Source organism: Leucopleurus acutus (genome assembly GCF_964270905.1).
Source record: "Leucopleurus acutus genome assembly, chromosome: X".
Taxonomy (NCBI): Eukaryota; Metazoa; Chordata; class Mammalia; order Artiodactyla; family Delphinidae; genus Leucopleurus; species Leucopleurus acutus.
Genome location: NC_139148.1, coordinates 90,140,417 through 90,163,813, shown reverse-complemented (window position 1 = coordinate 90,163,813; position 23,397 = coordinate 90,140,417). Strand labels below are relative to the sequence as shown.

The 23,397-nt window shown below is 43.8% G+C and overlaps 1 protein-coding gene across 1 annotated transcript in view; it reads right to left on the bottom strand.

Moving 5' to 3' along the window:
- Window positions 1-5,164: 5,164 nt before the first annotated feature.
- Window positions 5,165-23,397, bottom strand: part of PLP1 (proteolipid protein 1) — a gene marked incomplete at both ends in the record, with an annotated part of 30,830 nt that continues 12,597 nt past the window's right edge. Inside the window, 7 exons of the mRNA XM_082864395.1 lie at window positions 5,165-5,236; window positions 6,330-6,395; window positions 7,183-7,256; window positions 7,687-7,855; window positions 9,039-9,195; window positions 9,946-10,132; window positions 21,138-21,287. Coding sequence (XP_082720521.1) covers window positions 5,165-5,236; window positions 6,330-6,395; window positions 7,183-7,256; window positions 7,687-7,855; window positions 9,039-9,195; window positions 9,946-10,132; window positions 21,138-21,287 — 875 coding nt within the window. The remainder of the gene's footprint in view (window positions 5,237-6,329; window positions 6,396-7,182; window positions 7,257-7,686; window positions 7,856-9,038; window positions 9,196-9,945; window positions 10,133-21,137; window positions 21,288-23,397) is intronic.

The window sequence follows — 23,397 nt, the reverse complement described above, 5'->3', positions numbered from 1 at the left end:
GTTGGTGAACAAAACAGTAGAAGTCCTTTTAACATTTTTCAACCCTAAATACCATAGCATGTCAGGCCTCTTTCTCTAGACACAGAGTCACATGTCTCCATCTTCTTTTACTTGACTCTGTTTCTCATGGGACTGTACAAGTTTCTCCCTGATTCTGTTTTCTCCACCTTTTCTGTCATAGGATGTTAGTCTCATTCTTTACCACACTTCCAGTCTCCCTCCCTAACCCTTTTTGTCTTTAGTTGAGTTCTCTGAGGGCAGCGACTGTCTCTGTTTTAGTCACAGCTGTATTACCATCATCTAGCATAACACTCGGCACAGAGAATTTGTTAAATAAATATTTGTTGAAGGTTTGAATAATGTTAAGGTTGGATTTCCTTTGCTTATTTCATGATGTGGAAAACACTCATTACTTTATCTTACGTTTCTTTCCTTTGGAATAAATTTGATCAATTCAAGGAGTTCCAGAGCAGGAACACATAGACACCAAAGTTTCCAGGACAATAAAAATTGTGAAAAGCTTTTTGCTTGCTTCAAAGTGGACATGGAAAATCTTTCCCAATTTATAGATGTTGACTTGAACTCCTTACCTGCTTATTGATGTAGGAAAAGGCCAAGTATGATTTTTTTTGAATGTAAGAATGAATATTTCTTTCACAGTGGGATTTACTAAGCCAAAAAAGGAATGGCATTTTGTTACATGCTATAACATGGATGAACCTTGAAAACACTATGTTTAGTGAAATAAGCCAGACATAGAAGGACAAATATTGTAGATTCTACTTACACTAGGTACCTAGAATAGGCAAGTTCATAGAGACAGAAAATAGAATAGAGGTTACTAAGGGCTGGTGGGAGGGAAAATGGGGTTGTTACTGTTTGTTGGTTACAGAGTTTTTGTTGAGGATGATGAAAAAGTTTTGGTTATAGACAGTGGTGATGGTTACACAACACTGTGACTGTATTTAATGCCACTGAACTGCATATTTATAAATGGTTAAAATAAATATTATTTATGTATATTTTACAGCAATAAAAAAGAGGAATAAAAAAGAATGAATATTTCTTCCCTCTGTTACTTAATATTCATCAAGCTAACCATGAATGTCAAAATAGACACACTATCTGTGCTCACAGTATGAAAAATCAAAGAGAGAAGTACCTTGTGTCTTATACTATTACCCTCATGGCTTCTCAGATTTAGCCTGGATGGGAAAAAAAGGCAGACTGAATAGCCTGTGTTTATATAAATCCTGATCTGTGTGCCTTCTGACTCCCAAGATGACTGAGTGGGTGGAAGCACGCACATGCATTGTGACAGTGTGTACATAAATACTGTCACATGTAAGGCCAGGAGCAGGGTGACATAGAGAGCAAGTCACAAGTTGTCAGGACTCTAAATTGAAGTTTTGTTTTTATCAGGGCCCTAGAAAGCCAGAGCCACGTGAAGTCATGGCCCTTAACCACGACCTCTCCCACATACTGAGGGGAGAATTCAGATGCCCACTGCAGTCAGCCGGTCAGACTGCTTCTCGCATGCTCCCTGCCTCCACTCTGCTCCACCCTGGAACTCTTCTCCGCTATGGCTGAGGCTGAGTGAGATCCTTGAGATCATATCTTTATCCCCTTTCTACCCACATCACCCCCAAACTTGAAACTCCCAGGGTTTAGCACAAAGCTTAGTAAGTGCCCAATAAATATCTGTAGACTGAATTAGTGAATGAATGAATGTTGCTCTGGCCAAAGCCGCAGCTTCCATACCCTGCATAACTGCACTCAGTACTGACCCTGAAGATAGGAAAAGCAGTACAACTGATGCTGTAAGAAAATGTTTCTTGTTTATACTGCTGCATCTTGATCTTTGGCTGATCTAAGCACAAAGAGAACTCTTTCAGTTCAGAGAAAAGAGGTTTATGGTGTGTGGCAGAGCTAAGAACAAAGGGCTCAATTGACAGACTGGAGACACTCTCAGCTTCTGAGAGCCTGGAAACTCCATCTATAGATTGGTCCCAGAGGGCAGAGCCAAAAAAGGGCAGATGGAGAACACAGCTTTCTTGGGAACTGGTTTTCCACTCCTCTGAGGCAAAAATACATCACTCTATAGCACCCTGAATCAATTCTCCAAAATATAGTGCTGTGTCCTTGTTTGCCAGTGTCTAAAAATAAGTCCTTGTCATATTTTTATTCTCTTTGTCTTAAAGTCATCCAACCAGCCTTGCTTGCAGAATATTAATTGCAGTGAAGCAGAAACCAGGAGATTAAATTGAAGCTACCTTTGAACGGAGCTCCTTAACTGATGACTGACTTGTTGCCCCCAAGCTAAACTCTCCTTTCTCTCTGATCATGCTCCTTGCCATCTGCAACTACGGGACAATGAATCAACGGCTAACTTTAAGTCAGCTTTCTTTAGGCTGGTCATTAGAGTGCCTACTGTCTGACAGTGTCAAATTCTAGCCTAGGGTTGTGACAGGGATTTAATGCTGTGTCCCAAGTGGGCTACTGGGCTGGCCATTAGAGTAGCAGGTGTCACTAATTTATCTTAACACTGCCCCGCCACAGACTGTTTAAATTCACATTGCCCTTACCATATCTGCTCTGCCCCTACATTAAACCTTTCAACCAGTACTTTCCAGATAAAACTAAGCATTATTCATGTATGAAGCACTAAGTGTTATTTTTGGAATAGACAACAATTCCAAGAAAAGTTAACAATAACTGAATCCTATACACACCAGGGCTGGGGCACCATTGTCATATTAAAGAAGAAACCATACTTGACTCTGAATTAGTAGAACAATACTTTGAAACCCAACTTCTAAGAGAAAAGAAACCTTAAAATGCAATGAGTTGGTAGCAAGACCTGAGTTGAGTTCTAGTCCAAGCTCAGATACGTATTTATTGGATTATTGGATTCCTTTGGGTACTTTATTTGCCTCTATTTCTTAGTGCCTCCAGCTATAAAAATAGAAGTGATTTATCTACTCTTTATTTCAGAAAATTGTTGTGGGAATGACTTGTATGACCTGAAAAATAAATAAGCTCCTTAAACAAAGCACAATAAAAGTACAATTATTTTGAGTTGCTATTGTAGGGTTAAATAGAACAATTCAATCAAAAGCCACAGTGTTTGAGAACATTCTTAATTTTATTTTCTTTAATTTTATAAAATACATTTTGTAAGATAAGTTTCTAAAAGTTTATCCTTTATGTGTGTTAAAAATGGAATTCTATATCAGAAATGAAGGAAACACTTTCAGTTGATTAACTCTCTTCATGTGTGTATATGTGTGTATGTATGCATGGGAGGTTTTCAGGGAAGGGTTGGTTATTTGTTATGTTATTAAATCAAAACAAAACACAAGGTATAGATTACTTCACTTTCCTTGATCTTGATTGGTTTCTTACAGAACCTTTTCCATCTGCTCCCTCTATGCAGCCTGGAAGCTTGTCTTGTATACTGTTCTGAAAGCAAATATCAAGTGTCTTTTTGTAAACCTTACATCTCCTTAAACATTGTTGAAACCACTTTGGGGGAGAAAACAAAACGACTCTTTACAGCAACAGAGCCACATACAGCCATACCCATAAAATCTTTCCCTTAATAAAGACAAATCAACTTTTTATTTTTTAACCCAAAGTTAAAACCCAAACACAGAAAGGGAAGACTGAAATCTGGGAGCTATTCGAATTTCAAACTCTTTCCACTTTTCCTTTTCCATGGAAGCTTACCAACTGAATAGCTGATGGCTGGTGCATTCAGTTATATGATCTGCACCAGGAGAGAATAACCTGTATGTTAAACCTAACTCTTTAATACACCAAGGTAACATTGCTAAATCAAATCATCTCCCGCCAGCTAGAAAGAATGATCAAATAGGTTATTCAAATTGAAGTTCAAATTCACCAAATCTGTTTCTGCAAAGGACGGAATAATTGGTCTAAAATCCCAAGAGATGCAATAACTAGCCAATTTTAAACATCATTTGCGTTTTTTAATGTCCAATTTTCATTTGTTAAAGAATCATAACCAAAGAATCATTCTCCAGACCTTTCTGGTACAACCCCAAACAAGCGATAGACAAACTGAAAAATGTGAAATGTGCATCATTCTGAAACAAATCAAGATCTTCAAATCACCTGCTATGACTGAATGGATAATACCCCATGAAAAGAGCACCATTGTGAAGATATGACAGAGGCCGAAGTACACAACTAATTAACAGAAAGAAGACATGCTATCCAAAGAGTTATCTATCCTGTGTCTACCAGAGGGCTGGCTCAGTTTACACCGTTAGCCTCTAGCAACTGCTGCTCCTTAGGCCAGTCTTTTTTCGTATGAGCTAGTTTCTCTCTATCCTCAGCTCCTTGGAAACCACAGGGTTGTCATGGTAGCTGTTATCAAGGAGAAGGGAGTGAGAAAATGCTGACAACACCTTGTTTCTCTTCTCTAACGAGGTATAAGGCCAGGTGCCCCCTTTGTCTCCACAGACACTACGCTCCCTTATGCTATAAGTAAGGTTGGCTGAGTTAGGGCTTAAATAGTCCATTGCCATCGGGGTCAGTGCTCTCTTTCTATGGGTGAAAGATCCTTGCTTTGACCCCCTTCTCCCAGCTGCAATAGGTAAATTTGGGCAAATGCTCTTATTGTTTTGCTGGCATTCTTTTTTTCTTCTATCTTCAATGGTAATAGGGAGACAGGAATGAGTTCTCGGTTTTGTACACCAACGAGGATATATTTGGCCCCCAAAATGGCAACGGGGCCAGGTACATCCCTTTTCTCTACCTGAGCATCTTTCTTTCCACTTTGTTTCCATCAGTGGAAGTGCCCTTTGAGAAGAAAACACTTCCTGGTCCTCAGGAGATGCTTGAAAATTGAATTGAGCCTCCATTTCTTTGTGACTTGCAGTTGGGGAGTCACCATCTTAAGCATTTCCCATTTCTAGCAGGAACCAGCTATGAAGCAAAATGACTAAAAGAGGTACGTAAGAGGGGAGAGTCCACGGAGAGACATTAATCACCACGAGACTCTCCTTTCTTGTTACACTCGTCAAGTAAGAAGAGGGCCAGTCAGTGGCAAAGGCAAAGAGTTAACATGGGAGACGCAGCATTGTAGGCTGTGTGGTTAGAGCCTCGCTATTAGAGAAAGGAAAATTTCTACAGGATATCAGAACTTGGTGCCTCGGCCCATGAGTTTCAGGACGGCAAAGTTGTAAGTGGCAGCAATCATGAAGGTGAGCTGTAGGTAAGAGAAGAGAGAATATGAGTGAGAGTAGAAAAGGCTCCCTCCTCCACTCCTTTTGGGAACGAGGAAGGGTAGAAATAAAATCATAGTTAAATAAAGAAAAAAACTCCTGTTCTGCAAAAAGCAGCACATCCAGGCTTTTGCCCTGTAAACTTCACTAGAAGTCCTCTCTGAGACATTTCCTTCCAATGGCCCAGGCCCAGAGAATCAACTCGACAAGGAATTTTTCCACACCTCTGCTCAGCCCAGCACTGAGTTTTCCTCAGGAAAGTGAACACTAACTGGGCTCTGCCATCATATCTTACGTGTCTGAGCGACCTGGATTCATAGGGTGCTTGCTGTAGACGCATAGCCACACCGTGCAGCACAGCCTTCCCCTGCTTAATGCATCCATTTATTTCACAAGATGAGGAACAACTCGACTCCGTAGAAAAGCCTCAGCGGTGGGGGCCAGGAGTGCTGCAAGCTGATCCTTGGTTGATCACCACTTATTCAGTGACTGGAGATAAATTGCTTCACCCTTCAGTACCCCGGGTTCTTAATCTGAACAATGAATGCACTACATTGACACTGAGCCGAAACACCATCCATAATAACAATTCTAATAATGTTAAGAGGTCCTTCCAGTATTTTCAGGAGAGTAACTAAATCCCTTGGAGAGCATCCAAGATGATTCCTATTTACAGTATATAGAATTCCAGGCTACCAAGAATCATGTTTAGTAAGGTTTCAGTGTTCTTGTCACTGATCTGATCGGAATGTGTTGAGAATTAACTATAATTTCTGACTGCAAAGCACCTGGCAATGTTACATGCTCTGTAAATGCTCTATCTTATTATTCTTGACCACGAATCTCTTTCCTCTTCCTCACACCACTTTGCTTGTTCTTATCTCATTTCTGAAAATTTTCTGCCTTGCCAACCCAAAGTAGAAGGCCGCAGTCTCTACACTCTGCTGTCTCTGCCCAGCAGCTTTTCTCCAGCACTTCAAGGTTAGAAGGAATCTACCTCTTTTTACCTTTCAGCAGAGCTGTACCCAAGCTATCCCAGGACCACTTATTTTCCAAGATCATTAAAAGACAACTCACCAGGGAAACCAGTGTTGCTGCGGCCCCCACAAATGCAGCAATAAACAGGTGGAAGGTCATTTGGAACTGTAAGAAAATGCAAAAGGGAGAACTGGGTCTTGCAACAGCTGAAATAGGCTCTGCTGCAGATCATGAGTGCAACTTTCTGAACGTGTTGATATCTTTCTGTGTGTTAATTTGGCATCTCTAACTAAGTTGTTACATCCGTGAGTGTAGGCCTCCCATTCTTCAATGTACACCATAGCACCTGACCCCATAGCACCCAGAACACAGAATACTCATAAAATAGTATGGTCTTCCCAAATAATCAACTGATTCCCCTGGGTTGTGCCCAGAATCCCAAAACATTTTGCTTTCAAAGAAATAGTTTACTGCCTTCTTCCTCAGGATTTACTTTTATTCCCCTGCCTCCTTTGTGTATAATATCCATTCTCATTACAGTGTTTCCTTTTTCAAATGTACTTTCTTTTTAAATGAGATTGAGAAGTTCCAAACTAAATGTGTTTTATAAAACCTACGTATGTCTGGGCACAACCCATTTTCTTGATAAGGTTTTTCAGTAAAAGAATGAAAATTTTCACTTGGGGGATTTTGCCATTAAGCTCTACCTTTACCTAGAGCTAAAAATTTCTCTTTTAAAGGAGGAAGTCTTAGAATGGAAGGCTTTCTCTGCAGCTTTAAGGAAAATAGATATTTTACCATGTATGCTCATTGGCTCAGGCAATATTTTATAGAAGGCAATTTGCTAACTCAAAATCCAGCAAAAAGAAATTGTGGTCCTTAAAATCAAAGTTGGGTAGAAATTTTATGTTACTAGCCATTCCACTGTAAAATAACCCAATGCCCCACTCACCTCAGCTGTTTTGCAGATGGACAGAAGGTTGGAGCCACACACCTTGCCAGGGAAGGCATTCCATGGGAGAACACCTACATAAGACACAAATATCAACCAAGGTAAGCTTCACAGAGTTATGGGGCTATATGGAGCACTTCTTCCATCTTTAATCATCCTGGCTGAAAAGTTGGGTCCTACTGACAACCAGGATCTTCTTTTCTAAAGATTTACCCAAAAAAACAGTTGCAATTTTTTTTGTTTGTTATTGAAATATGCTGCTTCTGGGTTGGGGACAGCAGTCAACTGGGGTAGAGCAGTGCAAAGAGCCAAGAAAACTCCACCACCTCCAAGAAGTTCCCTTCTCAGGGAAGAAACCTCTCCAGTTTCAATGAGAAGGATTAACAAACTAGATCCAAGCATCCATATTTTTATTTTTCCCCATAATTACCACCTTCCTTACCCTAAGAACCAAATATATAGTGCTTCGATAGGGGGTAGGGGAGCCAAGCCACCTTAACTCACCATACATTCTGGCATCAGCACAGAGACTGCCTATACTGGCAGAGGTCTTGCTGGGGGTGGCAATAGACTGGCAAGTGGTCCAAGTGTTGAAGTAAATGTACACAGGCACAGCAGAGCAGGCAAACACCAGGAGCCACACAATGGTCAGGGCATAGGTGATGCCCACAAACTAAAACAATTGACATGGGGTGGTTAGAAATCAACATCAGCCTGCAGACATTGAAATATAAACAAGGAGATCCTGGAATGGCATGTACCAGACATGAAACCAGGTTCCAGGGATTTCCACCAAATGAAATTAGTAAGCAGGGCACCTCTACCAAATGTCATTGGCAGTATCTACTAGAGAACTGGCCCCAAATATGACAGAGGGTGGGGGGAATGGGTGGGGGTTGGAGTGAGGAGGACCCCTGGGTTAGAGAGGCTTCAGGAGATTGTTTGGGCAGATAAGGTGTGAAGAAATCAAAAGAGATCTTGAAAGAAAGTCGTGCCATTTAAATGCCTTAGGCTGAGCTTAGAAAATGTTCTTTGTCAAAGGACTTTGGATCCCTAGTTATTGAACAAAGCCAATAAGAGATTTAAATTTCCGATCCCAAAACCTTTCTAAGCCAACTGCTAGCCACAAAAGACATCACCACAACCCACAGATGTTCATCCCCCAAAGGATCTTTAACTCTAGAGGCTGGAAACCAATGTATACCTCACTGGAAGCCTGGATAGCCCTCTAACAAAGATAAAGTATTAAATATGCAGATCTACACTAGCACCCTCTGGGGCCTCCAACAATGTAGGATCCCAGAATATTATGGATTCCATCTTGGAGTCAATTACTTAATTTCTATGATCCACCCTCCCTCTCAGATCAGGTACCTACCTACATCTCAATCCCACGAGTAGCATTTTAAACTCTTGGGCAGTCAGATCTACTCTTGTTGTGGTCCCAGCTAGGAGGGGAGTAAAGGGGTACCAACAGATGGCTTAGAAATGGTCTGATTGAACAAAGCATCCCACGAAACTCATGCTTTTCCTTTTGAGATGAAATTTTCTAGGGAACTTTTAAAAAGTGAGGCTAAGCCAGCTGGGCACCACGTTCTTCCTGACCTTCTCATTTGGCTGCAGCCATCACGTCCTCACTCAAAAGCCAGGCCCCTAAAGAGGACCCAGCCTTGGGTGGGGGTGAGGCCACAGACTCACGCCCAGTTGTCCCCCACCCCCTGTTATTGCCACAAAATCCTGAGGATGATCACCTTGTCGGGATGTCCTAGCCATTTTCCCAAACAATGACACACCCGCTCCAAAGAATGAGCTTGATGTTGGCCTCTGGAACCCCTCCCCTTCTGGCCCCCTGTTACCGTTGCACTCAGGCCCTTGCCGCAGATGGTGGTCTTGTAGTCGCCAAAGATCTGCCTGACTGCGCCGGTGGTGTAGAAGCCCTCAGCCAGCAGGAGGGCCCCATAAAGGAAGAAGAAAGAGGCAGTTCCATAGATGACATACTGGAAAGCATGGATCCTACATTAACAGACAGACAAAAAGCCAGAAAATCTAATGAATTGAGGACCCAGTTCCCTTGCTGCATAAGTTAGTTGGACCCTTGAGTGGGCACCTAAACAAGGCTAGGGATTCTTTAGAGGGATCGCTAGGTTCTTCCTCTGTGCTTCTACCTTATCTTCATTGAAGTAAAAGAAGATGCTCCTCCCAACACCTGGTTTACCCTGTAACCTGAAGAACCGGGGCACTACTCTCCTTGACCTGACCCTTCAGAGATGCTCCCTCAGAGGAGAGAGTAGAGAGGAGCTAGGCAAGAAGGAAGGGGGATGAAAGAAGAGGAGTCTAACTTGCCCTAGGAACAGGAGAGGCTTAGTACTGTGCCTGAGAGGACTCAAGTGGTGTGGTAAACCAAGAGAAGCAGCCCCACCCTGTCTAGTCGTGCCTCCCCCGAGTTCTTTATATGGACCACTTCAGAGGCTCCAACTCTGTCCATGTTAACCCTACTTAGCAGAAATTAAAACATGTGGGACAAAGCAAGGGTGGGGTGGGTGTGGTTAGGAGTGGGCTGGCAGGCAGGCAGAACTCCCCCTCTGAATGTGGCACTCTCCCTTCATTTAGGGCTTCAGATGTGGCACAGGTAGAATCTGCACACAGAAGGAAGATCCAGGAATCCTGTCTGTCCCCACACCAATCCCCTACTAGTCACTAAGGTACTGATGAGTTCTGTATCTCAAAGATAGACAGGGTTCGTGGGGGACAGTAGGTACTTACACATTGATGAGATATTCATAGTCCTGGTAGTTTTTGGAGAAATAGGTCTCAATTAGCTTTTCTGTGCCAGTGAGTGCTTCATGTCCACAGCCACAGAACAGTGCCACCCCAAAGAAACACAATCCAGTGGCCACCAGGGAAGCAAAGGGGGCCCCTACGAGACATCTTGCACAGCACTCTAACAAGCCTGAGGACAAAAGAGGGTAAACAGTCAGGGATGGGCAATACATAGCTCATCACTCATCACTCTCCACCAGCCCAGCCAGGCCCTGTGCTCACATGCACGGATGGTAGGGGGTGGGGGGGGTGTCACCCCGGAGGCCAAAAGCAGGAGAGTCCAGAACCTTAGACTTTTAGAATGTGAGATTGACCCCCCCCAAACTATACTTTGTTCCATTCTTGAAGATAAATCCTTACCTTTAATCCCCAGAATGTAAGTGGGTTTTTGAACAATCGGTATTCAGGTAGCCGGCTAGAGAGATGATGCAATCATTCCCTCCTTTCTTCTCATTCTGATTTGTTTTCATCATTTATCAACTCTTATGGAGTACTTACTATGTACCCAGCATTGTGCTAGGTATTACGTGGAGTGTGAAGGCGTAAAGACATAGACTCTGCCACAGGGGACTTGTTTGTCTACTGAGGAGAATGAGCTAGGTAGACCTAATATTTTCAACTAACAATTCCAGGCAGCCAAGTAAATGGTTATAAAGAGTAAATGCCCTTAGAATTCCAGGAAGGGGTGAGTGTAGGCCAGAGATATTGATATTGTCAGACAACATTTGAGCCTTAAACAGCATTCCAGGTGGAGAAACTTTGGAAATTCCATGTTCCTGGGTATTCCTGAACGTTGTGTGTATTTGCTGCATGGAATGCTTGATTCTTCTTAGTCTGGATGTGTGGAGAGCAGTCCAAAGGAAAGGAGGGAACTGGCAGAGGATGGGAAACGGTAATGGGAGGATTACTATTATTCTCAGTAATAAACAATGCAGGCTGAATGATTTTTGGACACTTTACATGGCTGATTTGTCCCCCAATACTACAGTTTGGCCAATGTCCCCACCCTCAGTCCTACCCTGGAGTTCTGTCAAAACAGCTACAAAGAGACTTTATACAAAGTCAACAAAGCATGAAACATCTTTCTGGAATGGCAAAACACACCAGGGCCTGGGAACACAGGTGTCTTAAAGTGCTAAGAGTCCCTGAGATTCCCCAGACCTGGTACCTCAGGCCCCAAGCCAGTGTTGCTGAGAAGCAGGAAAGGCACGCAAGTCACAGGCTCTGAGAGCAGCGGTGCCCCTAAGTACTAGCCCTGAGCTCTAAGATGTCACATGGAGTGAAACTTAAAAAATATCCAGTAGATGACTGACTAGATGGGAAAAGGATGGCTCCCTCTGGCCTCTCGGCCAGATCCCTAAAAGGTGGAAGAAATGAAAGTGTTAAACTCTTCAGAAAAATGTTATATATACACTGATTTTATCTATCCACATATCATATAGATATGGCATATGAATTATTTTTGTATTTTTGTGTATATATGTAGTATACACATATATAAAATATGTATAAAAAATGTTATATATACACTGATTTTATCTATCCACATATCATATAGATATGGCATATGAATTATTTTTGTATTTTTGTGTATATATGTAGTATACACATATATAAAATATGTGTGTATATAAAATATGTGTACACACACACACATACACACAAATAATCAGCAAATGTGCTGAGAAGCTGCTATTTTGGAAAAGCATGTTGGAACTCCTTACACAAATCAAATAAATTGTATTAATTTTTAGGTTTGGATTTTATCCAAAGCTCGCTTGTCTATTCCAGGGTACCAGGGACTGGGGGAGTCCTTTGCCTGAACCTCTTAATAATAGTACAGTTTCTTTTTAGACCTGAGTGCTTGACCATCTGGTGATTTGCCTGGCTGAACTGCATCCATGTGAACAGATTTTGAAGGACCAAATTATCTCTATCGTGAGAAAGTTGAGGCAGAGACATTTACTTATCTCTGTTCTCAGAGCCACAGAATGAGTGAGTCCTCTTACCCACTGTCCCCTAAAATGACAGCCCTTCCTTGGTACTCAAAGAGCCACTTCCTCAAAGATTCTTGTATGTCACACCAGAGACAAGACTCAGAAGCCCAAGCCAAGCAAAATAGCTAACATTTGCAGCAGGACTGAATTTCCTCCCTTTTCTAAGAACTGAAGCACTGCTGTCAAAAAACTTGGCCTCTGTGGGAAGCAGTGCTTCATTAGAGCTGGCCCACGGGGGGTGTGCGCGTGCGCACACACATGCCAGGGCGGGGGCACATGCATGAATGCAAATGTTCACATAAACACATGTATATACCAGAGAGAAAACCATAGCAGTTTAAATTGCTCATTGTCCTCAGGAAACATTCAGAAACTGATCTTCCTCTTTCTCAACAGGTTAAGATACTAGATGCATCCTTAAGTCAAGAAAAGGAGCTTGGAAATAAACAGTGCTGCCATTTTCCTTCTCGGCCTATCCAACTCTTCTCCACCCCCAAACTCTTAGAATCTTCTAGTAAAGAAGGTCTCTGAAGCCTGGGGGTGGGGGAAGGGAAGGTCAGTGACCCCACTGTTCCCTCTCTCCCCAGCACAGGGTCAAGGCTTGGACAGAGCCCTCCATAGCTCCCCTGGACAAAGAAGCCTTGTTTTTCCCTGAGATCTCAGGAGCCTCATTGGTATTCTGCAGGGGCCTGCAGGCCTGGGGGTGGGGAGGGGATCAGACCCAGGGAACAATGGAAGAACTGTTTGTTTAGCCCAGAGTAAGGAGAGTCATCGTCCGTAGCAAGTGACCGTCTTGTGCCCACTCACTCACCCCAGCTTTCTCACCCTGGAAAGGGCTAAAATGGTGGTGCAGGTGTGAGCAGGGATGGAGAAACTTGAACTCTTGCTAACCAAACAGAGAATTCCTCTCTAAGTTTTAGCTGATGCCCCCTCCAGGGTTGTAAAGATGAGGAAAAAAGCCACTTTAGTCTATCTGATCCCTCAAGCATCATCCAAATAACCAGAGAGTATCACATATAGTGTTCTTACTGGGTGATAAAGGGCTAAGCCATGGGAGCAACTCTGAATCATCAACTGATATTCTTTCTTCTTACATCCACTTTTCCTCCATTTTCTTAGCGCTCAAATAACTTAGCGCCCCCTTTTCTGCTCCACTGCCACTCGAAGCAAGGTACAAAAGGACATAGGCTTTAATGAGTCTCTAACATGGAGTTGGAAATAAATGGCCCTGGATAAATCTATCACTCTTCAGCTATAAACAGTTCAACAATATCAGCATAAGCATCAGGTGTCCACCTCTTCACATTGAAATGAAATGTTTGTTCTGGGGGCATTTAAGTTCAGCAGAAGTGAGGGATCTCAGTCAGTCAGTCCAAGCAAAAAATCAAATTTTGGATTCCAACTGGGAAAAACTTAGAACATGCAAGAAATTGTGTCATCAAACTAGTTGACAATCAGAACATTCTGAGAAAGGTCCATTGGGTTCCCTTTGATTTGGGAATGTGTGAACCTAAAGCCAGAGGGTCTCCATTTCAGAAGACTTCACGGTTGAAAAGATATAGGTTTGATTCAGGAAGGCTGTGAGGGATTCTGAAGAAGTTCCTTGGCTCTTGCAAGGACATTCTCACATTTCCAGGCTAAGTATAGACTGCAACATGGTGGAGTTGGCATAAAAGAACTATATAGCAATAATATTACCCAATGCAACAGAATTGGATTAAACCACCTGACTTTGTTGAGAGGTGATAAAGAAAAATAATAACCTTCCCCAGTGTTTTCCTTTCATTTCTGTTCATTGGATTCAGTACAATTATTAAGCATATTAGCAGTAACTTAGACACTATGGGAAACAAAAGGGAATTATAAGGCCCAGTCCCTTTCTTCAAAGACCTTTCAGTCTTATTGGGGAAAACAAACATGTCTGTGAATCAAAAACCAAAGCTGCCTATAATCTAGTGTTAAAATGTGTATAACCAAGTCCTGTGGGCAAAATGTAAGCAAAGGGGAGATATTCAGTGTTGGCTAGATATATCTGCGGACTCCCCAAACTAGTCTAATCAATCTGTGATAGAACTTCAAGCCCTTCTCATTAATGCTCTTCACAGGAGTCTGAAAAGGATCAACGGGACTGCTGTGACTCATCCAGATTCGTCTATCCAAGGGACTGGATTGATCCTGATGCTGTCTCTTTAAGCAGGAGCCAAAAGCTCCCAAACCCTCCCTCCTTTCCCATGCCCTGGGAACGCCTCAAGGACAAGCTCCATGATGGAAATTTAGTGTGAATCTGGGAACCCATCAAAGGGAGGAAAGGAAGGGCTTTCATGGAAAGGGATGGTAGAAAGAGACCAATTGTGCCTTGCACAATTCCCAGCCTGTCCCTTGAATCCAGCTGACAAAGGGAGAGATAGAAGAACCCTATACAATAGAGCTAAACAACAGGCAGGCTCATTGAGTGAAAAACTGGCCCCATCTCCCTAAGTCTCTAATCTGAGCTAAAGTCTTACCCTCCTCCCAGAACCCACCCCTTAACCTCACCCCATGAACAGAGGCTCCCTTGATCAGGACCTATCACAGTTGACAGGACCAAGATGCTAGAGCAGCCGTGACTGGTACTGGGGATGGATGGGGATGAGTGGGTGGGTTCTAGGAGTAAAAGAACAATCAACAGGAGGTGCCAGAGACAAAGACTTTTGCTTCTGGCCTTATCCTGACCAGACAAAGCCCTGCCTATAATCTTGTCTTTCCTACATGAAATCAGCACTTATACCACATTCAAGCGCTGGAAAGGGGCTCTGTAGCCCCTGAGGCATGGGAATCCAAGCTTGCTAGATAGTCAAGTCATGCAGAGTTAAACATAAAAGGAATCTCAGGCTCCTCTTTGAACAGGTATTATTATTGCCATGGCAACAGCATCTGGACCACCTTGTTTCCTATGTTCCCTACTCCTCCCCAAACACACACATACAGGCACGCATGCATGGATACACATGTGCACACATGTATGCCAATTTATACCCAAACATTGGGAGACTGGGGTAGAGGCTGGATTGTTACACTCTATCTCTGACACATTGTCTTCGCCTTGCCCACTTCTGGAAAGGTTAAAGAGAAGTACCTGGCACTAAGCTGAGAGACAACAGTTTTCATACCTTATTCCTTAGGTTAGTCTCCCACCATTTCCTCCTCTCCCCTTGGTTGCAGTGTGAAGCTGATCTAGGGAACCTTGTTCTCTTCCTCGGAATGTCACTGACTCCTTTCCAGAGCCCTGTCTGGCAGAAAGCTGAGAGGCCAGTGCAGAACTGAACGATCACCTTTAGGACCATTTTAAAATAACCAAGGAGGAATTAATCAATCAGTACTTGCTGAGCTTTTGCTGTGAGTTTGACACTGGGCAGGCCCTGACAGTGGGAAAGGAAGGGAAAGCTACTCTGTTCACTTCCCATGGCTGCTGTGACCCTTCCTGATCAGGTCACTGCCCTGACTTGATGTTCTCTGGACCTGAAGTTCTGTGGGCAAGGAGGGCATTTCTACTGTTGATTTCTTTCAGCACCAGGAATCCTGGGGATGGTTTTCAAGGTTTTAAGTTAATACACAAAAAGGTAACAAGGGAAAAAGATTCCACTGGCTGGGGGTTGGCTGGCCAGACCGGGTTCTGCCTTCATAGGTTTGGAGACTATATTTCCCCTCCCACCCATTTCCCAGGGGTTTCTTGGGCCTTGTTACTACTCAGAGAGATTTGAGAGCATAGTTCTAGTTGGCAGGCTATTGAGTAAATTGTTGGATTTCCTAGCACAGAGCCAGAGCAAAAGGTCCTCGAAGCAGAGCAGACCTTTCAATCTGCCTGGCTCTCCAAGAGCGCCTCTGGCTCTGCAGGGCTCTGCAGGGTCAAGGTGAGGAGTGGGGTGGGGAAGGCTACCTATGATCATTTTGGTCAGTGTCTCTAGGAAAGGTAAGTGAATGTGCTGGTTTGAATCTGCTTTCTTTTTAGCTCCTGGCATTCTTGCAGCATTCTTGCCATCGTGATGGGATTCAGATAGTCTTCAGGCATTTTGTAAAAAACTGGACCCCTGCTCTGCCTCCACACTTTTTGCCTAGGCTACATTCACTTACTCTGAGCCAGCCAAAACTACTCTGCTCGGCAAACAGCCACCTTTGGAGGGAAGCATCATAGTCTGGTTACCGGGGTAACAGCCACTGTTCTCAGACATCAGGCTTTGCAGGAGCCAATGTTTTGCTGTTCAGTAATGGCATTATGTTACTAAGCAGAGAATAATCAGCTACTGCTCTTTGGCTCTTTTCCGGTTCCATTGTTATCCCAAAGACTCATTTGGAACATCCCTCTCCCAAGTCAGGACAAGTTTTAATGAATTATCATTTCCCCCGTAAACCTTTTGTGTGGACACTACTGAATTCCCTGTTCCTCTTCACTTCCAATCCTACTGGATTCTGTATGGTTGAGGTAGTGAGCTCCCTGTTCCTGGGGGTGATTAAGAAGAAGCTGTAGGAATGTTTAATTGGCTGTTGTAGAAGGGAATCCTGCATTGAGAATAAGCTCAGGCAGCTTCTTAAATTCCTTCCAATCCCAGATTCCACGATATAATTTGTCTACTATAATAGTTAAACAGCAAACACTCCATGTCAGAAGTAGTAGCAGTTCAGTACCTTGCTGGAGATGGTCTATTATTTACAAAGTACTTGAGATACTTTGTCATTGAATAACTGAGAACTCAATGGCTACTCCATCATGTGCACCTGGCCCAAGTATGGCCCACCCCCAGGATCTGGGATCCAATACACAACCTCTACTGTGCCCTCACTATGGTAATCTCTCCTGAAGGAAATCATCCAGCCTCCATAACAGGAAACTATCCCTATGGTCACCTTATTTGTTCCTGTCTTTTCCTCAGGGCTTTCATCCTCTAAGGAAGTAATATTCAGCATCCTTCTTTACTCCCTCTCCTTTTTTTAATTCACAAGCTACCCAATCAGCTGCCTTGGCATTAGGTAGGGTTCTTGATGTTACCTAGGGCAGGAATTGAGTTCCTCCAACATTCACTTCTCACCTGGCCACACTCAATTGGACAAATGATTCTTACCCAAGTGCACAGAGTACATACAAAGAAAGCCCAAACACTTTGTAAAGAAGAGTCAGCCTGTACATGCATTATTGTATAATAATTGGTATTATTATTATTTACAATTGTTCTAGAGCTTGCCCATTTTCAAAGGACCCCCACATCATTATTATTTGATTTTTATAACCCTGAAAGTAGACAAAGCAGTTATCGTTATCCCCATTTTCCAGATGATGAAGTGATCATTCACAGCAACCTACCCAATGTCACGAAGTTCATAAGTGGCAGATCTGGCATTCAAACCTGGTTGTGTTAACTTCTAGACAAGTTCTCTGCCCTCTTAATTATCCTGCCTGAATACACGCTTCAAAAAGCTCTCTCAGTGTTTCAGGATGAAACAACCTAAAGTCTGACACCAGGTTAGTATAATTGAAAACCTATCTCCGTGGATGTTGTTGGAGCCTTCTGAGTATTACATTTGATGGTGAATACTCAGGACAATTGATTCTCATTTCATTTAGGACGTATTCAAGCTGCTGCTCTTGTTTTGCCAAATGTAGGAAATGTCTACATGTTTCTGTGGCATCCTGTGTGGACAAAGACCCTTGTGCTCTGCACACCTTGCTCTGAGTAGACACCACCAGAGACCAGACCTCAGACCTCATAGCTTCTCTACAGAGAAGCCCTCAGTACTCAACCAAGTCAGTAAGAGCCCTAAGGTCCCATCAACCTCCTTGTCATAGCAAGGATTTAGAGTCTGAGCCATGGCCTCAGGAAGGCTAAGTCTTTAATATTTGCTACATATGGTCACCCATACATGTGCATGCACGCACACACACACACACACACACACACACACACACCCTTACCCATATCTGTTCCCTATGGTAAAGCCATTGAGGACTTTATTTTCATTTCCTGAACCTGAGATTGGCCTCCTCAGCCATGGCCAAGCCTGAGCCCATCTCTCCCAGTTTCCTTCTGATGCCCAGTAGGGTCCAAATTTTGTATCAAGCAAGCAATTATTTTGAACAGCTGAGGGCCAGCCAACATTAGTTTCCTCCAGCAAAACCAGGGATGTCAGCTGACTGGGCCATTACGGGGGCCTGGGAACCAGGGGAAAAGAGAAGGTAGAGGGAAGTGAGGGGGTAGGAGGACACATGACAACATCCAGCCCGCCGGGCACTCTCTCCAAGGACCTGTGGGACTCTCCACGTGCTGCTGGAATTCTTTGACAATAAAGCATCATTCTCAGTACAGCAAAGGAGTTAATTTAATTGCGTGCTAAGGAATTAAAAAGAAAACAGGTGCCAAAACACAACTCATTTCAACCATTAGAAACCCCGAACCGCAAAGTTCTTGCAAATTCCTGTGCTTTGGCTTGAATCTTCCATGCTAAAGTTTTTGAAACTCACCCATGTCTTTGGGACTCTGATTCCAATTGTAGCCTGCTGGCTAGTCTGCTTTGCGGCTGACTTTGTTCAGCTGGAAGGATCTTGGTCTCTCCAGTCTCCTTCTTCGGTCCTTTACTTTTTCTCTCTGAGTATCTTTGTCCTCTTCTCCTGCAATGAAAAGGGCTTTCTGATTGACAGCCAACCCCCTTAAAGGGACAGGCCCGCTTTCCTCCTCCTCTCCTCCTCCCCTTCTCCTCCCCTTGTCCCCACCTCCTCAGGGATACTCCCTTCTCTAAGGCCTCCATCTTCTTTCTGCTTTTCACTGCCAATTGTCTCATTTTTTTCTTTTTTTTCCCCCCCAAGGCTTGCCTGTGTGGAATTTCACTTTGCTGCAGAGACATCTGGAAATGTGGTTTGGGGGTGGAAATAAAAAGAGGTCCTGCAGGCCTCCAACTGATCCTTGGATCTATTTGGTGTGGGATGGGGCAGCACAAGTGTCAGAAGCCAGGAAGGTAGTAGCCCTGGCGAGGCAGTCAGGGTCTAAAACCTAGATGCCATCTCCCAGTCCTTCCAACTCTGCCCCAACCCCACCCCTCACTCCTAGCTGCCCTTGACCCTATCCACCATTACTCTCCCCACCACCGTTTGGAAAATAAGCGTTCCTTCCCTGCCATCCCAGCTCCAGAAACACAAGAGAAAAGAAAAATTGTCTTTTAAAATAATTTCTTCCAAATCCTTCTTAGTTTCAACTGAATGAGGACAAAACACAAGCTGTTGATTCCACGAACAGATTTTGACCAAGCTGGAGAAAACTAGAATTGTAATCATTTTTATAGACAGGATAACAGAGACCCAGGGACGGGGCAAGACCTGTTGTGCAGGTTCACAGAATAGGCTTAAGAAAAGGTCAGAGTTAGGGATGTGGGTGATTTCCATGGAAAGTAATTGACTTTGACACGAGAACACAATCTGGGAATTAGGTAGTCAATATCCCACCCTGAGAATAGTGTCATCAGAGAGCTGAACCCAGGCTGGTGAGAGGCAGGGACTGGGTTGAGGTGAAGCCATGGGTGCCAGTGAGGATGGAGAGAAGGGGAAAGTAATATGGTTCTTTCCTCAGAGAAACACTAAGAAAAAATAGCCAAGTAGCAAAAACAAGGGAATAAGATACTAAACTTAATAATATTTATTTCTAAAGACTGTGAAGGTATTTGAGTGCCCAGGACTGGGTGGGATTAGCCTATGGAAGGTTTTCTAGAAGAACTGAACCTTAACCAGTGTCTACCTAGCTCCTTGTTCGTGTTCCCTATCCCTTCAGGAGTCTCAGAGAGACACGACTCTCTTGACCTTGAGGCCCACATCTTCCCATGGACGGCCTATAAGGAAACTGGTTGGCATATAACTGGGAGAGTACCATTAAGACTCCAGGGAAGTAAGGGATGCCACCTCCTTAATTTTCCCCATGGCTTTGCCTTGGGGTAAGAGAGGAGAGGAAGGAGATATTGAGCAGAGTCTAGAATCTTCCTATGGTGGGGAGAGAGGCAAAATTGTGTCTTACAGTTTTCTCTTTGCGTTGTGACCTTGGTCACGTTTCTGGCTTGGGCTCTTCTGTTAGGAAATGGGTGAATCTTCTGCAGATGCTCTTGTGGGTCCCCTCGGTTCCTGAGTCCTGCAGTAGTTGAGGCTTGTCCAGAGTCCTAGAACTCTATATCCTCTGCTCTTATACCAGCCCCAAGGAGAAAGGATCCCTGTAAACACTGCCCCTTTGGCAGAACCGTATAATAGTAGCTTTCTGGAGCAGACCAGACAAAGGCCATATGACTGATGGTAGAGGGTCCCAGGATCCCTGACCTCGCCAGCCCTGTTCTCCAGCCACAGACTCCACTTACTGAGGAAACTGAGTTGTAGGATTGTGCCAACAATTAACTTCTGGATGGTTGTTGTGAGAATGGCCCTGGAGGAGAGGGGGGACCAAAAGCAAGAAGTCAAATGGGCCAAATGTGTGCCCTCAGCTTCTCAGATGGCAGAAGAAGCTGAGTGCAAACTTTGAGGGTTCTGATTTAGGGGATGAGAGAGATGTTTTTTTACAGCTCGAATAGATGAGACAGCTCCATATGCAGGGGAAATCTCTCAGGCTGAGCTTCTCACAAATCTGCCCCTGGATTCCCAGCAGCAGCTCTGGGGACTGCGAAGCTACTTGGAGGAAAATATGTGTTCCCAGTAAATTCACAGATACCAATTTTTCAACCATATTCCTCAACATTTCTCTTCTCCTTTCCTCCAACTCTCTTGCCATACTATTCATTTTGTCTTCTCCCCAAGTCTCAATCTCTGTGTCTCTGTTTCTCCATCTCTGTCTCTGCTTCTCTCTGTCTCTCTTTCTTTTTCTCTCGCCACAGTCCTTGATGGAGCACGTCTTCCAGTCTGCACCTTGTTCTTATGTCTGGGATGGCAAAGGGGCTCAGCCAGGTGACTGTGTCATGTTCACTGTCCCTGGTGCCTTAGGATTCCCAGCTCCCCAGGATCTACTGTGTTACAGTGGCTCTGTAGGGCCTGACACTCTGCCTCAGCACCCACTCACCACCCTTTTCCTGAGCCTTTCCCACAGGCCTCGTAGGGTTTTTTCTAGGTCCCCAAGGGGGCTTTTTAAAAAATCTATCCAAACCCACCTATTTCTGTGATTCTGCTTCCAATGGTTCTGCTGGCTGCCCTTGGCAAATATTCTCCAGAGTCCAGCTGGGTCCCCGGCAGTACCCAGGGATTCCTCAAGAGGGCACTGCCAGTCTTCTTGGTGGCAGCCTGCTGCCTGCACTGGGTGCCTGTGGAAACAATACAGGATTGTATGAAACTAGTAAACAGTTTGCTTAATGTAATTCTGATGGTACCTCAGAGGATCTGGGCCCCATTGATCATAGCTTGCTTTGGTTGTGCAGATTTCTTGCAAATAACTCCAAAACGTTTGGATATTACCTCCCCTCTCTGCTGTGTGATCCCACATTACCAGATTCTTGAAGGCCACTGGGCAAGTGGGTTCTCTTTGCTCCATTATATAGAGTGAACTCTGAAATTCAGGGAATTCCAGTGAATTTCTCCCAGGAAAGTAAATAAGGGCTCAAGTGCCCCATCTGGCAGGCCACTTCTCCATGTTCTTAAAAAAGATTATAAAGGGAAACATAGAAGGCACAGTACCTGAGGTCACCTGCTAACACTGGGGCTGCGGAGCTGAGGCTTTGCTTCTCCTCCCCAAGATAATGTCCTCCCAGATCAAATTTAAGAAGGCAAGTGGCTTATTCTTACAGCTTTTCTAGCCCTGGCACAGAGGGCTGGCTGGCAGACAATATATTATTTCCTAGGCACTTGAGCTAGAACTTTCCACACCCAATTTCATGCCGATTGGTGGCCTTGCCTTTCTGGCCAAGAGAACTGAGGGCTGAGGGCCAGAGATGTCACATACTTTGAGCTGGCATGTGGTGGGAGGAAGTAGAGGGTGCTCTTTCTCCTCTCCTGAAGATTCAGAGAGCAGTGCAAGGATGAATGGGGGCAGGGGGTGAGTTGGATGTGTATTTGTGATGATGAGATGCCCATGGCTTAGGGATAGAGTGAAGGGTAGTCTGGAAGCCAGAATAATCAGATGAATAAGCTCAGGAAAGGAGTGTCTGGGGAGCACCAAATAGATACTAGCAACGTGGAGAAATAAGTTGTCCACATAATCCACCTTCACCAAAATGAAAACTCAGCCAGTCTTGGCACAGTGGTCCCTGCGGAGGGGCCGTATGTTTGATACAATCTCTGAGCACAGCAGAAATAATACTACTATCCTTGGCTGTCAAATACTCACCTAGCTTCTGAGGACCAATGTTATTTGTTCTAGTTTGCTGATGGGGTACAGAGGCAGCTCTCCCAATGCCACCCAGCAGGCAAGGGACAGAGCCACCTCTAGAGAATGCACCTCTCCAGACTCTCATTGCTTAGAAATTGCTTGGAAGATTGTTCTGCTTCAAAAGAATGTTTACACAGAGAGCCTCTGGCCTGAACAAGAAGAGCCGGGGGAGCATGGACAGGTTTCAGGCTGCTGTGGCCCAAGTCTCCAACCCTTTGTACTTCTCAGGCTAAGCAGGGTGTCCACGTTCAGCTCCAGGCAGGGCAAGTTACATGCAATTTGTAGATAGTGGGACTCAAAATCAGTCACTGGAGATTAGATAATACTAAGGACTTTCTTATATTTGTTAGGTGTAATAATAGCATGGTAATTATGTTTTTTAAAAGGATCTTATATCAGTTAGAGTTGCATAGAGAAATATTTAGAGGTGAAATGTCATGATGCCTGAGATTTTTTTTCCTCCCCCAGAAAATTACAATAGCAAGATTAGATGAAATAGCATTGGTTAAATGTTGAAAATTATTGAAGCTGGGTGATGGGGACATGGAGGTTCATTATACCATTCTCTCTACTTTGTGTATGGTTAAACTTGAGGTCACAAAAGAGGAGTCATTAAAGTTAAGGTTGAACTCTTGCACTGCTGGTGGGAATGTGAATTCGTACAGCCACTGTGGAGAACAGTATAGAGGTTCCTTAAAAAACTACAAATAGAACTACCATATGACCCAGCAATCCCACTACTGGGCATATACCCTGAGAAAACCATAATTCAAAAAGAGTCATGTACCAAAATGTTCATTGCAGCTCTATTTACAATAGCCCGGAGATGGAAACAACCTAAGTGTCCATCATCGGATGAATGGATAAAGAAGATGTGGCACATATATACAATGGAATATTACTCAGCCATTAAAAGAAACGAAATTGAGCTATTTGTAATGAGGTGGATAGACCTAGAGTCTGTCATACAGAGTGAAGAAAGTCAGAAAGAGAAAGACAAATACCGTATGCTAACACATATATATGGAATTTAAGAAAAAGAAATGTCA